Source organism: Cebus imitator, unplaced genomic scaffold (assembly GCF_001604975.1).
Source record: "Cebus imitator isolate Cc_AM_T3 unplaced genomic scaffold, Cebus_imitator-1.0 Scaffold122, whole genome shotgun sequence".
Taxonomy (NCBI): domain Eukaryota; kingdom Metazoa; phylum Chordata; class Mammalia; order Primates; family Cebidae; genus Cebus; species Cebus imitator.
The window spans coordinates 3,443,752-3,459,472 of NW_016107437.1; the positions used below are offsets into that span (position 1 = coordinate 3,443,752).

Here is a 15,721-nt window from a genome sequence, read left to right on the forward strand (position 1 = left end):
AAACAAACAAGAGAAAGTGCTTTTGGAAGGGAGATGAATTAAAGTTTGGAAATGGTGTATATGAGTTGTTCCGGGGACAGTCATGCTGTCCAGCCAGCACAAGTTCCCAACTTGTCTTAAAATCATTCTATGTGGGAACTGTCATCACATACACAGAAATGAATGTGATTGGTGTTGGTCAGGATTCCCAGGAATGTCAGGGAGCAGAGAAGTCTGCCCAGGAAACAGCAGTGTTTAAGTCGTCTTGCTGGAGACTAAGGCTGCTCTCTGTTCACCAGGGCCAGGCACAGGGTGTGGTACTTCCTCGGCAAATGTCTTTGGAATGGATGAATAATTGGAGGGAAGGCTCATGGTGCTGGGAGGGCTGCTGAGCAGGGAAGCCTTAAATCCAGAAAGCCTCACCTGCTTCACCATGAAACAGCACAGAGGAAGCAACACACATTTATGAGGGCCAGGTCCCAGGCCAGGCAATGAAGGCCAGCAGCTATGAAGATGGTGTTCCTGCCCTCAGGTTATCGTGTTGGATCTCATCCCACGACATAAGAGAACAGGAAAACGCGGACCTATAGGGTAAATACAATACCATGTCATTTTAATAGCTTTTCACACCAAGATAGGTGGTTTAAGGGTGTGACATTGCAGTTTGGTAGCCTTTTATTTTTCTTGTTTTTTTTTCAGAGACAGGGTCTTGGTCTGTTACACAGGCTGGTGTGAAGTGGCATGAACACAGCTCACTGCAGCCTTAACCTCCTCGGCTCAAGTGATCCTCTTACATCGGCCTCCCAAGTACCTAGGACTACACATCTGTGCCACCATGCCCGGCTCATGTTTTATATTTGTAGAGATGGGAAGGGTGATCTCACTATGTTGCCAAGGCTTGTCTTGAACTCCTGGACTCAAGCAATCCTCCCGTCTCAGAATCCCAAAAGTGCTAGGATTAAAGGCATGAACTACTGCGCCGCTGAGCCAAACACCTGCCTTGGTAGCTTTTTCTTAATTACTTATTTATTTTTGAGATGGAGTCTCACTCACTCTGTTTTCTAGGCTGGAGTGCTGTGTTGTGATCAGCTCACTGCAACCTACGCCTCCTAGGTTCAAGCGATTCTCCTGCCTCAGCTTCTAGAGTAGCTGGGACTACAGGCATGTGCCACCACGCCTGGCTCATTTTTCTATTTTTGTAGAGATGGGGTTTCACCATGTTGGCCATGCTGGTCTCAGACTCCTGACCTCAGGTGATCCACCCACCTCAGCCTCCCAAAGTACTGAGATTACAGGCATGAGCCACTGCACCCAGCCTCCTTGGTGGCTTCTTAAGAGAGCAAATCCAGAGAATATTTCAAAAATATTATGAGGTGAAATTATTAGCTGTTTTTTGTGGAAGCCTGAAAGGACAGCTTGGAAGACCAAGGAGAGACTTTCACACATCACAGTAATAGGCTACATCCTGAATCTGCTCTCCTTCACTGCCTAGAACACACCCAGACGGTCTGCTCAGAAGCAGGGATTCCATGAAAGGCAGATGTCACCCGTTCTATACAGATGGTGGCCTTTTCCTGACAAGACCAAGGTGAGTTATGCACAAATCCAGAAAGCCTCACCTGCTTCACCATGAAATACAGCACAGAGTGCCTCTCAGGGAGGAAACGGACATGTGTCTATCAAATAATTGATCAATTACATTATCCCAGGTCTCCACCCACTGCCTTAGCCTCATCATCCTTTCCATTCCCTCCATTCTGGTCTCTAAAAAGGGTTTGGCTGGGTGCGGTGGCTCACGCCTGTAATCCCAGCACTTTGGGAAGCCAAGGTGGGTGGATCACTTGAGGTAGTAGTTCTAGATATGGCCATGTTGCCCAGGCTGCAGTTCTTTACATATTTTGGATACAAGCCCTTTATCTGATAAATGTGCCGGAATTTATTCTTCCAGGCTTGCCTCACATTTTCTAATATCACTGAAGAGCAAATTCTTTATAAAGTCCAGTTTAGTAATACTTTGCCTTGTGACTCATGTTTTGTGTTTGTTGAGCATATGAAATTTAAATTTGTTTTATTTCACCAAATATGGTAAGTTGTTGGCTATCATTTCTCTAAATATTTTTTTGTGGCTCATGCTTTGTTTCCTTTCTGGTACTCATCACTGTACTTTAGACTTTTGATACAGGGTTGTGAAGTTTGCTTAATAAAATCCTTTTTGTCTCTGTATTTTAGGGTGAAAACTTTCTATCAATCTGTCTTCATGTTTTCTGACTCTTTCCTCCCTCTTCCCTACTCTGCTATTAAGCCTGTCCAGTAAGTTTAAAATATTAGATTATTTTTCAATTCTGAAATTTTCATTTTTTTCTATGTTCTAGGAGATATCCTTTCTTTTTGTTCATATTAGGTATATTTTCCTTTACTTTATAAAGCCTTGTTATAGTAGCTACTCTTTCTCCTGGAGTGATGATTCTAACATCTGGGGCCTCTTACGGTGGACTGTCTTTTCCTTTGAGAGTGATGTATTTCCTTTTTCTGGTTTTTTGTTGTTGTTGTTGTTGTTGTTCCTTTTGTTGTATGTTAAGCAATTTTGGGTTGTATCCTGGGCTAGGTAAATAATACACTGAGCTCGGATTCAGTAATATTCTTCTGAAGAATGTTGAGGCTTTTGCAGGCAATTAACTCGATCAGACTCAAATGGTAAGCTCTCTGTTGCTTCCTCTGGGCAGTGAGTCAAATCTTGGTTTAATTCCTTAAGCTTGTGCTGCCAATTCTGTCATACTCATGCATGCTTTGGAGGTAAGCAAGAGATTTGTGTGGAGCTCACATACAAATTAGAGGATTCTTATCCCCAGCTGTCTCCCTGATGGAACTCCTCACTCCCCAGTGACCTGGGCTTCTTCCTCCGGTATCTCTGTTTTTTTCTGTGTGTGTTTTTGGTAGAGATGGGGTTTCACCATCTTGGCCAGGCTGGTCTTGAACTCCCGACCTCATGATCCACTTGCCTCAGCCTCCCATAGTGCTGGGATTGCAGGCATGAGCCACCATGCCTGGCCAATTATACTCACCACCCATTGCTGAGTATTCTTTGAGCAGCAACTCTCTGCCATTAGGCACAGTTCCAGATGCTGGGGATAAAGTGGCAAATGTAACAGACATGGTCCCTGCTGTCTGGAGCTTGCATTCTCGTGTATGTGTGTGTGATTACACTTAAAGATAATTAAGCAAGGGCATTTCTCTGAAGAAAACAAGCAAAGGAATGAGAATGCAATGCTAGGATCAGTAGTGTAACCTTAGACAGGGTGGAGCAGTGTATTAGTCCCCTTTCACACTGCTATAAATAGCTACCTGAGACTGGGTAATTTATTAAAGAAAGAGAGAGAGAGAGAGATTTAATTGACTCACAGTTCCGCATGGCTGGGGAGACCTCAGGAAACTTACAATCATGGTGGAAGCAGAAGCAGGCATGTCTTATATGGCAACAGGAGACGGAGTGTGAAGGAGGAACTGTCCAACATGAAACCATCAGATTTTGTGAGAACTCACTATCACAAGAATAGCATGGGAGAAACTGCCTCTATGATCCAACTACCTTCCACCAGGTCTGTCCCTTGACACGTGGGGATTTTGGGGATTACGATTCAAGGTGAGATTTGGGTGGGGACACAGAGCCAAACCGCATCAAGCAGGAAGGCCACTTGCAGCAGTGATGTTTGAGTGGATGTCAAAATGATAACAAGAAGCCAGTTTCTAGACAGGCACAGAGGTCACTCATTCTAAGTGTGCTGCAAAGCCTCTTTAATGAAAACATCTACATCTTAAATGTAATTGTCAGAATAATGAAGGGTAACATGATTATTCACATTTAGTCAACTTCATTTACATAGATAAAACATAAAGGAAAAATCCAACCTGTCTGTATGTACATGCACTGATGTTTAGAATCCATTGGCGGAAAAAGAAAATTTAGTCAGCAAAATCTTTTCTAGATAAATGCTAAAATCATTATTCTAAGAAAAGAATTCTCCACTTTTACTGTGTGTGTGTGTGTGTGTGTGTGTGTGTGTGTATATACCCACACACACTCATTAAAAAATATGTAAGAGCTCTCCCATAGCTTGACAGTATTCTACGAAATTAAAAAAATCAGTATTACCTGTTGAGTGCCATCTTACATGTGCAATCAAAACTGTTGAGGTTATCTGAATAAAAAATCCCTGGTGTCTATTACAGAAAGCTTTTAATTGAACTTGCCTTGGCAATTTACTCCTAAATCTTCTTTTTTCCCCAGCTCAACATAATATTGCGGGACCCTGTTTCAAAAAAAAAAAAAAAAAAAAAAAAAGAGTTCAAGTAAATGCAAATGAAGTTTTTGCAACCTTTTCTCAAAAGATTCTGCACTGGAATACAGACTACAGTATTAAACTACTGTGTATATATAGTTTCTACAGTTATATACACCATAGTATCTTTTACAGGTGTATAAGGTCAATAGCCCTAGTCTTATTCAGGCTTAAAACGAGTGCTTGCCTTGTAACTCTGCAAGTGACCAATAATCTCGTAATACTGAAAATCACAAGGTAGGATAAAGCGTTCCATTGCTAGTCCCATAAAGCTTACTAGATTTTTTCCCCATTCTCCCAAATCTTAGGAGAGGCATGACTGAAGATGTGAGATAAAATTATTTCTTGTAAAAAATGAACGATCATTTCTCAGGCCCATTCCCAGTCACATGAGCCTTTGCAATCCAACTTGAGGTCACTTTTAAAAACCTTCCCTGGTAGCAGGCCCTTGTGGTTTTTCTCCTCTAATAAAAGTGATTAATTGGGAAGGGGAGCAGTAGGTGACATTCCTTGCTTTGAGACAGCTTGTGGTGGTTTCCTACACCCTGGGGTGGAAGCCCCAGACATGGAGTGAAGCATCATCTGCTAGAGCTGCGGACAGTTACTGAGGCAGACAGGACTTCATCCCCTGACTCATTACGGTTCAGTTTGGTTTCTAAATCTCCTCCAGTAAAAATCCTCCCCCTGGAACCATCTGCTCTTTGGACAAGCTTCAGCCCCCTGAACCTAGTACAATCAGGGTCTGGTCTAGGCTTTGCAGAGTTGGAAGGAAATCCCCCGCCCTCCAGCCAACGCTGTCTAAGGTGCTGAATACTGTAGCCATTGTGTTGCCTCTGGCTGAGCTAACACAACCTCTCACCCTGAGAAATGTTTTCCAAGACAGGACAGTGTTCAGAAGCATGGACTCGAGCCTTGGGCCATCTGCATCCCATTCCTTTTCCATCAAGATGAGCTGGGTGACCTTGGCCACATGACCTCCATCTTTCTGAGCCAAAGCACTTAAAACACAATAAACATTCAAAACCACAGCACTTAGAATCAGGAAGTCCTTTTACCATTTTTCATAGTATAAGGCACTTATTTTTTCTTTTAATATCATTCCCTTTTTTTAAAGGCAAAGGAACCACAAGCGAACACACTAGTCATGACCCATCAGAATAATAGAATGCTCATCTACAAAAACATTTCCTGATTTCTTTCTGAACCTCTTCCTACTGGGAAATACTGCTGTTTGCTTAAAAAGTGGTGAGAATATATTATGATTCTTCCTTTTAAAAAATTAAATTTGTATACATTTAAGGTGTACAAGTGCAGTTCTGTTACATGGATATGTGTAAATTGGTGAAGTCCAGGCTTTTGCCTCAACCAACACCAGAACAGTGTACATTGTACCCATTAGGTAATTTCTCATCCCTTACTCTCCTCCCGCCCTTCTGAGTCTCCAATGTCTATTTCACACTCTATGTTCACAGGTATACATTATTTAGCTCCCATTTATAAGTAAGAACATGAGGTATTTGACTTTCCACTTCTAAGTTATTTCACTTAAGATAATGGCCTCCAGTTCCATCCATGTTGTTGCAAAATACATGGTTTCATTCTTTTTTATGGCTGAATAGTATTCCACTGTGTATACATACCACATGTTCTTTATCCAATCATCTGTTGATGTGATTTCCTTTTCTTAGCATATTCTTGGGGTACTTCTGAATCAGTTCTTCTACTTATTAAGTTTTTGGGGAAGGAGATTTGGTAAGTTTCATTTTCATTACTTTTAATTATCTCCATCATCCTTCTGCAAACCCATGTGCCGCAATTCAGAGCATTGTGTCTGTGTAAGACCACAATGAGGACTCCTTCTGAGAAGACCCCATCCTGCAAATGAGGCCCTCTGTGTTTATGATCCAAGTTTCACCATGTGTTTTTATTTTCGTTTTGTTTTGTTTTTTTGGAGACAGAATCTTGCTCTGTTACCCAGGCTGGAGTGCAGTGGCACGAGCTTGGCTCACCACAACCTCCACCTCCTGGGTTCCAGTGATTCTCCTGCCTCAGCCTCCTGAGTAGCTGGGACTACAGACGTGAGCCACTGTGTCTGGCCCAATATGTGGTTGTTATTAGCTATGCCCTTTACTGAACTCCTTTTCTTGACCTCTTATACCTACACCTGTTGTAAAGAAACAAATGCAAAACAAGATTGCAGTGAAACACTAAAAGAAGAGCATTCTAGTTCAAAAAAATTTTTAATTTTCTTGTGCCACATAACAATGAACTATGGCGTTGCCAAACTATCATATAATTAACTTCTTGTCTTTTGTTTCTTATGAATTTACATATTCAATTATCCTTCTATTTAATTTCCCATGGTTTTGCTACGTTGACTAAAACTTTGTAACAAGAAAGTCTTTTAATTTAATGGACTTTGCAGTTCATGGGTAACCAGCTTTGGAAGTCATTTTCGCATTACTAAGTGCCCACTGAGTGCTGTTTCGTAACCCTGTACATTTTCTCTGTCAGGATTTGGAGTCCCTAGTACCTAGGTTATTTGTCCACCAGAACTATGGCTATAAAAGAGAAAATTGAGCAGTGGTTAGGAGCTGCTGGGAAGATGCAGTAAAACAGGTTGCATAAAAACAATGCTGATTTGAAATAACCTATGCTCTTTTGTCAAGGGATATTGCATTAGTACATATAATCAAAATCAGGGCCAATTTAGAGGATGTGGCTGAAAGCACCGTTTTGGTCCCATCAGAATTTCTGCTTTCTTTCTTTTTTTTTTCTATTTCTCCACGAAGACCTAAACTGCTTTGTTTCTTCTGAGAGCTCAGCATACATTTCCACTTTTTCTGTCAAAGTGGACACAATTAAGAGTCTCACAAATGAAGGGGGATTATGATCCCATGAGACCAACTATCTGCAAAGTGGCTACAGAGCCAGAATGTGGATGTGAACAAATTCGGAATGTGCTGCCCAGCGACTGGAGAAGGGGCGTTTTAGAGCTGCGGTTTCAGTCTCTAGGGAAGGGATTTTCATAAATGGCCAATTTATGTGCAAAGGTGACTTTCCTAGGCACCCAGGAAGGCAAATTTAAGCTCTAGGCTATATCAGCTGCATTCTGTTCCTATCATCAGCAATAACAGAAGTCTCAGAATTTAACAGCAAAAGGTGGCCACTTGGCTCCTTGTTTACCTAAGTGTGCATGGCTCTCGTAATAAGGAATACAGCTGTTCATTCTGCTGGGAAGGAAAGGAGATGAAGTTTGTTTTGCCCAGCATTTTGGGAATCATAACCACAATTTAATATAATCAGGTATAGTTTGTTTAAGGAATTATCAAAAATCATACTTGGATATCTGATAGGAATGGAGGTTGATAGGCTTTGATCGTATGCCAACCAGAAAACAATTCCATTCAAAAGTGGAGTTGGGAAACATAGCATTAGGAGAATTTATTCAAACATCCATGCAGAGATAGTCTAATATCATTTTAAAAACCTATTTCCAGGCTCTCTTGCTCCATTTTAAAGGAAATGCAGTTCTATTTTGAATATAATTCAGGATAGGGCACCAGCTCTCTGATTTATGCAGAAGGACAGAAATTCACAAACCTGCCTGGGTTATTTTTGTATTTCAGCAAGAGGTTGTGTGCAGCTGCTGTTTCTGGCAGAAAATAAAAAAAAAGTGCAAGTAAAAAGTGAACCAAACAGTAAAGACCGTCATTTTTTCTTTATCAAATCCATGAGATCGTCTTCTATTCCTTTCTCACTCAGCTCATCCAGACTGTAGTATCGGTGAACAATTTTGTCGGCAGTGACCACCACGACTCGGAGCCCATGGGGGTCTAGGCCTAGCTGGCATCCGATGGCAGATGACACCACCATGTCGAGGTTCTGGTAGGTGCCCCCAGCATTCCTGTGGTAGTGGCCTGAGAACACGGCTTTGACACCTGCAGGGAATGGAAAAAGACATTAGGGGCTGAGGACTTCCACGAGGTGGCCTGGGGTCTCCAGTGTTTTATTCCGTGAACAGTAATATATTAAATATGTTATTATACCATTATGTGGAATTAGCATATTAAATGTATAGGTTTATTCTGTATATAATCAACAAATAGAAAGTGTATGTGATGTCCAGAATCTTTGCAAGGATAATTTATATATATAATATATTATTAACAGATTTGTCATAACTAGTACAAAAAAGCACTAGGGAAGAAAATGAGGGAAGATGAAGTGAATGACTTTGAGAGAAGACAAAGGAGACTGAAGACAACATGTTGAGGCCTATAAAAATATCCGGATGACAGAAGTTATAAAAATAACCTTTAAAAATAATGTTTATGGCCAGGGATGGTGGCTCATGTCTGTAATCCTAGCACTTTGGGAGGCCAAGGTGGGTAGACTGCTTGAGGTCAGGAGTTCAAGATCAGCCTGCCCAACATGGTGAAACTCCATCTCTATTAAAAATACAAAAATTGGCCAGGCATGGTAGCTCAGGCCTGTAATCTCAGCACTTTGGGAGGCCGAGGCAGGTGGATTACCTTAGGTCAGGAGTTCGAGACCTGCCTGGCCAACATGGTGAAACCCTGTCTCTACTAAAAATAGAAAAATTAGCCGGGCATGGTGGTGAACACCTGTAGTCCCAGCTACCCGGCACACTGAGGCAGGAGAATCACCTGAACCTGGGAGGCAGAGGTTGCAGTGACCTGAGATCGTGCTACTGTACTCCAGCCTGGGTGACAGAGTGAGACTGTCTCAAAAAGTAAAATAATAAAATAAATAAATAAACATACAAAAAAATTAGCTGGGCCTGGTGGCAGGTGTCTGTAATCCAAGCTACTTGGGAAGCTGAGGCAGGAGAATTGTTTGAACTAGGGAGGCAGAAGTCGCAATGAGCCGAGATTGTGCCACTGCACTCCAGCCTGGGCGACAGGGTGAGACTCCATCTCAATCAATCAATCAAATAATGCTTACGGACTTCTAATTAAGATAGCAGAGCATGTTTTGACATTTGATGAAGCCCCTCTGCTCCAAACAGCCGTAATGGATAAAATGGAAAACAGAAAACCCAAAGACATAAGTAGGCTCAAAAACAAAACAAATAGCTCCACAGGCCAGACACAAAACTGAGAGGCAAAGTCATGAGTGGGAGTGAAATGCCACCAGGAGTTCAGCTCTTAGAAGATCACAGAGACTGAAAGCATTTTCAGGAGAAAGCCTGGTTCCCTGCTGGAAGAGGGGCGGTTGTGGTTGCCTCTGTTTATGGAAGGAGGCTGAAGAACGCTGCTGCTGCTCGGGGCTGGGGAAATGGTAGGCTGGTAAACGTTTAACACGTTATTATTTTTTTAAAGACCTGATCTGTCATGTTTGTCAATTTCCATGGCGTAAATACTCCCATCGTGGCTGCGGCTGATTTTCAGTTGCCAAGGTGATGTCACTGAACCAGATGTAGAAGAGATGCCCAGTAGTGCTCATTACATATATATCAGATCTGTTTCTACCATATAGATACAAAAGCTGCCAACAGGCTCACGAGCATGGATCATAGCAACATTTAGCAAGAGAATTACCAAGTGATCAGTTTTGAGTATGTATTATCTTTGCTTTTTAATATAATTTATTTAATGGTGAGTTTATATAATCTGATTATTAATAACGGCCACTCAACAACCAGCTCACAACATTCCTTAAAACATAATGATTGGTCCTAATGAGTAGGTAGAAGCTGTTTCCAGCACATCGCTGGGCTAAGGCTTGTTGCAACCAGAGAATCTACTAGGAAGGAAGGAGAGACACATGCTCAAGTCTAGGAACCAAAACGTTTTTCCCGATATTACCGGAGGGCTCTAAACTACTATTATAAGGCCCGGTCCTGAACGGGGGTAAAGGTGGAGATAAAACCACTAGAGAGAGAGGAGTTAGTCAAGAGAGAAAGAATGAGGGAAAAACAAAAAACAAAAAAATACTCCTTACTCACACTGACCCTGCAATTAAAAAGTCTGCTGCCATGAAGAAATCACGTGGGAAGACAGTCTACAAACCCTTCAATTGGAACATAAATTGACTCCAGATGAAATTAATTATTTAAAACTAACAAATATTTCAAATAAATGAATTTAAGATATCAAAGGGTCCTTAATAAAGGACTAACACCCATAAAAATATGTTATGAAACAAAATAGGCATAAATTGAACGAGAGTAGGCACTAATGAACATTTAGAAGTGGTGGACACAAAAGAAAAACCCATTAAAATTTAAGGTAAAAACAACCCTCAGTAAATGAGATAGGCCAACCATCGTGGCTCACACCTATAATCCCAGTACTTTGAAAGCCTAAGGTGTGAGAATCGCTTGAGGCCAGGAGTAGGAGACCAGTCTGGGCAATGTAGCAAGACCCCATCACTATAAAAAATAATAAAATAAATAAATGAGATCAATTCTAGACATCAATCAAAGAGGAAACTAGTGAATTGAAAGGTAAAACTGAGGAAATGAACCAGAAGACAATATAGAGACCCAGACACAAGCAATAGGAACATGCTCTTGATTCAAGTTCTTTGAGTTCAAAGAACTCAAAGGATAGCTTAAGAACAGCAGAAGTTTAGAGGAGCCAGCAGAGGAGAAAGTAGAAAATAATAGTGAGAAGAATTTGAAAAAATAACAGAAATTTTCCAGAAGGAAGGAAGATACAGGTCCTTAGATAAAAAGGACTACACAGGAAACATGAAAGTTAATTCATAATGATACATGGTTCAATAAAATTGTGGTAAAGCAAACAGAGAAAAACCACAGAAAGACAACTGCAATAAAAATATTATAAAGAAATGATAATCACACAGATAGCAGGCATCTTAACAATAATAGACTCAAAAAGTAATGCCTTCTATATCCTGATAGCAAATACCTATGAACCACAAGTTTTATACCTAGCTAAACTTTCATTTAAGTTTGAGGGCAAAAAAAGACATGTTTGGAATATAAAAACTAAATATTTACCATGTCTCAATCTTCACTGAAAGAATTGCTGAAACAAGGTATGTTTCAGCAGAAGAAAGGAGGAAACATTTAAAAATGATAACGAGAAAACACCAGTATTTTGGTAAATTGAATTAACTACTGTTTTTTTAAAAAAACTTTTTAATGTTAAAAGTGAAACTAAAAATAAAAAATGTCAAGATAGGGAGTTCAGTGGAAAATTACAGCATATAAAAATTATTGCCATGTTTGGAAGGAAGATAAAAATACTGAATAACCTGATACTTTGCCAGAAAAAATGTATAGTTACTTATTTCTTTAAAATGTTTGAGCATAACAACCAAACTAAAAATAAATAAACTGAACTTCATCAAAATTACCAACTTTTGTGCCCCAATAATATTACAAAAAATGAAAAGACAACCCATGGAATGGGAGAAAATATTTGCAAATCATATATCTAATAAGGGCCTAACATCTAGAAAACTTAAAGAACTTTTACAACTCAACCAAAAGACAACCTAATTAACAAGTGGGCACAGGATGTGAATAGATGTTTCTCCAAAGGAGATATACAAATGCCCAATAACCATGTAAAAAGATGCTCAACATCATTTATCTATAGGGAAATGTGAATAGCGACAATGAGATAACCACTTCCTGTCCACTTGGATGGCTGTGAGTAAAGAGATGGAAAGCAATAAGGGTTCATAGGGATTTGGAGAAATTAGACCCTTCATACAGTGCTGGTGGGAATGTAAAATGGTACATTTCTTTTGGAAAACACTTTGGCAATTCCTCAAACGTTAAACACATATTTACCACAATTGTTCTATTTCACTCCTAAGTATGTATCTAAGAGAAACAAAAACATTAGTCCATGCAAAACCTTGTATGTGAATGTTGATAGCAGCATTCCTAAAATATGGAAAGAAACTAAATGTCCATCAGTTGATGATGGATAAACAAAATGTGGTCACCCATACAATGGAATGTTATTTAGCCATGAAAAGGAATAAAGTATTGATACATGCTGTAATGTAGATGCACCTTGAAAATATTAAGCTAAATGAGATAAGCTACTTGCAAAAGGCCCCATCTTGTATGCTTTCATTTATATAAAATGTTGAGAATAGCTAAATCCACAGAGAAAGTAGATCAGCGGTTGCTAGGGGCTGAGGGAAGGATGGAATGGGAGAGTGACTGCTAACAGGTGCAGGGTTTCTTTGTGGAATGGTAAAAATGGTCTGCAATTAGATCATGGTGATGGTTGCACAACCTTGTGAATACATTAAAACGACTAAATTTGATACTTCAAAAGAGCACATTTTATGGTATGTGAATTATAGCTCAATAAAAAATGCAAAAAAATTACAGGAAGAGGAGGAAGCTAAAATGATTCCATATGGCAATAATGGATTAGAGTTGGAGATATCAGTAGTAATTCAGCTGAGAGCCCCTAGGAGCACGTACTAGCAATGAGAGTGCCTCGCAGTCCGATCTCGCTTCCTAGCAAACATTCTCTAATAAAAGGAACTATGGCTCCTCGGAGAAATGGCTACTGTACCACTGAGCAGGAAATACAGAAGATGAGCCTGGAACATCTTGTGTTGCCAGAAAGGAAAGCGATGCTCAGAAATAAAAACCCTGCAACGATGGGGTATGGCAAAGGGACCCAGGAATCCAGCGACAGGATTCCCAGTGGCCAAAGCTTACCAATCTGAGCAACCAAATAAACTAGCGTTGAATGAAATCCCTAAGTATATAAAAAAGCCACGAGGTGGCCAGGTGCAGTGACTCACGCCGCAATCCCAGCACTTTGAGAGGCCAGGGCGAGAGGACTGGTTGAGGCCAGGACCTCGACCAGCCTGGGCAACAGAGTGAAACCCCGTCTCCACAAAACATTACCAAATTAGACAGCTGTGGAGGCTCACGTCTGTGGTCCGATCTACTTAGGAGGCTGAGGTGGGAGGATTGCTTGAGCCTGGGAGTTTGAAGCTACAGTGAGCTATGACTGCGCCATTGCATTCCAGTTTGGGTGACAGAGAGAACTTGTCTCTAAAAACAAACCAACAAAAACTTCACAAGACCATAATAATATAGATAAATTCCTGAAGAAATAAATAAATGGTAGGGGGAGAAACATCTCCTACACACAGAAGGGTGACAAACAAAAGACATAGACACCTCACCCTCTAGGAAGTACAGCATCTTTCCTCACCCCTTAGCTGTGGGATGTGCATCCTGACTTCTGTTCAAAGGGTATAGTTTTTTTTGAGATGAAGTCTCGCTCTTGTCCCCCAGGCTGGAGTGCAATGGTGCAATTTTGGCTCACTGCAACCTCTGCCTCCTGGGTTCAAGTGATTCTCCTGCCTCAGTCTCCCAAGTAGCTGGGATTACAGGCACCCGCCGCCACACTTGGCTAATTTTTGTATTTTTAGTAAAGATGAGGTTTTACCATGTTGGTCAGGCTAGTCTCAAACTCCTGACCTCAGGTGATCCGCCCACCTCGGCCTCCCAAAGTGCTGGGATTATAGGCATGAGCAAAAAGTATAAAGAGAAGATTTAAAAAAAATGTATTTACAGTGAAGAAACTGGACAAACACCAAAAGTAATAAGCCACATGGTTAGTATGTGCTCTTGATATGAATGTGGTAAAAATGGCACTTCACCTCTGTGGTCTTCCTCCCCTAAATCCATCACCCCAGTTGAATCCTGAGAAAACCATCAGACACGTTCCCAAGACAGAGACATTGTATCAAATATCTGATCAGCACTCCTTAAAACTGTCATCAAAAGCAAGGAAAGTATGAGAAACTGTCACAGCCAAGAGGAACTTAAGCACACACAATGACTAAATGTAAATGATCCATGTGTTCTTATTTTTTAAATTATTTATTTATTTTTAATATATTTTTTGAGATGGAGTCTCCCTGTGACACCCAGGCTGGAGTGCAGTGGTGCAATTTTGGCTCACGGCAAACTCCGCCTCTCAGGTTCAAGTGATTCTCCCGCCTCAGCCTCCTGAGTAGCTGGGATTACAGGCACCCGTCACCACACCTGGCTCATTTTTGTATTTTTAGTAGAGATGGGGTTTTACCATGTTGGCCAGGCTGGTCTGACACTCCTGACCTCAGGTGATCCGCCAGCCTCAGCCTCCCAAAGTGCTGGAATTACAGGTGTGAGCCACCACACCCGGCCGTATTTTTAAAAATAAACTTTAAATTTTGGAACAATTTATATTTATGGAATAATCACAAAGATAGAGAATCCTCATATCCCCTGCACTGTTTTCCCCATTCATTAATATATTACATTGGGATAATAACATTTGTTACAATTAATGAACCAATATTGACATATTAAGATTTATTAAAGCCCATGATTAGATTCCTTTAGTTTTTTCCTAATGTCCTTTTTCTGTTCCAGGATCTGAATGATTTTTACCAGTTCCACGCTGGGGAACAAGGAAGGAAACAGGGATTGAGAATAGTGGCAAAGAGGGGCAAGGGAAAAAAAATGAGGAAACAGGAGAGCAAGGAAAGCAAAAGAGAAAGAAAGGGCATGAAAGGACTATGGCAGATGCTTCTGGAGAGTGAGATTCTAGGAGACTGTAAAGAGACCTCTCGGGACTGTAGTTACCTGGGCTGGCGGGAACTGCAGATTCACATGTGGGCAGGTGTGGATCAGCTCAGGTGCAGAAAGGAAGGGTACTCAGCCTTCCCTACTTAAGAAAGCCACAGGTGGAGAGAAACAGCTGCAGTCACGTGCAGCACATTGATGTTTTGGTCAATGACGAATGGCATATATGAAGGTGGTCCTGTAAAATTATAATGCTGTATTTTCATTGTATCTCCTGTATGTCTAGATATACAAATCCCTACCATTGTGTTACGGTGGCCTGCAGTATCCAGTACGGTACCATGCTGTATGGTTTGCAGTCTAGGAGCCATAGGCTACAGGTGTACAGCATACACCATCTAGGTTTACGTAAGGACACTGGGATGTTCGAACAATGACAAAATTGCCTAATGATGCAGGACTGTAATTCCATTTACTTGTTATTAGAATTTGAACACAAAGAACTCATGTCAAGGAGGCAATCTAGCAATACTGTCACATGTTTTACTGTACATTCCCTTGGCCAACAAAAGCATTTTGGTAGATATTTATCCTTCAGAAATCCCCAGGGAAAAGTCCAAAGATGTATGTGTGTTGTGCCTGTGGACATTAATATATGGCTCAATGTGCATCCCAGTACCGTTAGTAATGTTTATTTCTGGAAGACCTGTTAAATGACAGTATGCGCATTTTTAAAAAAAAGATAATTTATGTGTAATGGCACCAAAAGGTGCTAAATACCATTAATATGTATAGCACGCTACTGCAAAAACATCATGTGATCTAGTGTAAAATAATGTATAACTAAGAAGGT

The 15,721-nt window shown here is 40.7% G+C and overlaps 1 protein-coding gene and 1 long non-coding RNA gene across 4 annotated transcripts in view; both read right to left on the reverse strand.

Moving 5' to 3' along the window:
* LOC108312227 overlaps positions 1-3,378 on the reverse strand; it is a 21,783-nt gene extending 18,405 nt beyond the window's left edge. Inside the window, exon 1 of the long non-coding RNA XR_005202067.1 lies at positions 3,042-3,378. This is a non-coding gene — a long non-coding RNA (uncharacterized LOC108312227). The remainder of the gene's footprint in view (positions 1-3,041) is intronic.
* An 881-nt stretch (positions 3,379-4,259) lies between these two features.
* The window catches only part of CPPED1 (calcineurin like phosphoesterase domain containing 1), a 145,076-nt gene continuing 133,614 nt past the window's right edge, over positions 4,260-15,721 (reverse strand). For 2 of the 3 annotated variants that reach the window (XM_017540021.2, XM_017540019.2), the window contains one exon: positions 6,548-8,257. In XM_017540021.2, the coding sequence (XP_017395510.1) occupies positions 8,028-8,257 (230 nt within the window). In that variant the 3' untranslated portion in view covers positions 6,548-8,027. Of the gene's footprint in view, positions 4,287-6,547; positions 8,258-15,721 lie in introns of those variants that run through there. The other variant, XR_005202068.1, reaches the window with a different exon arrangement.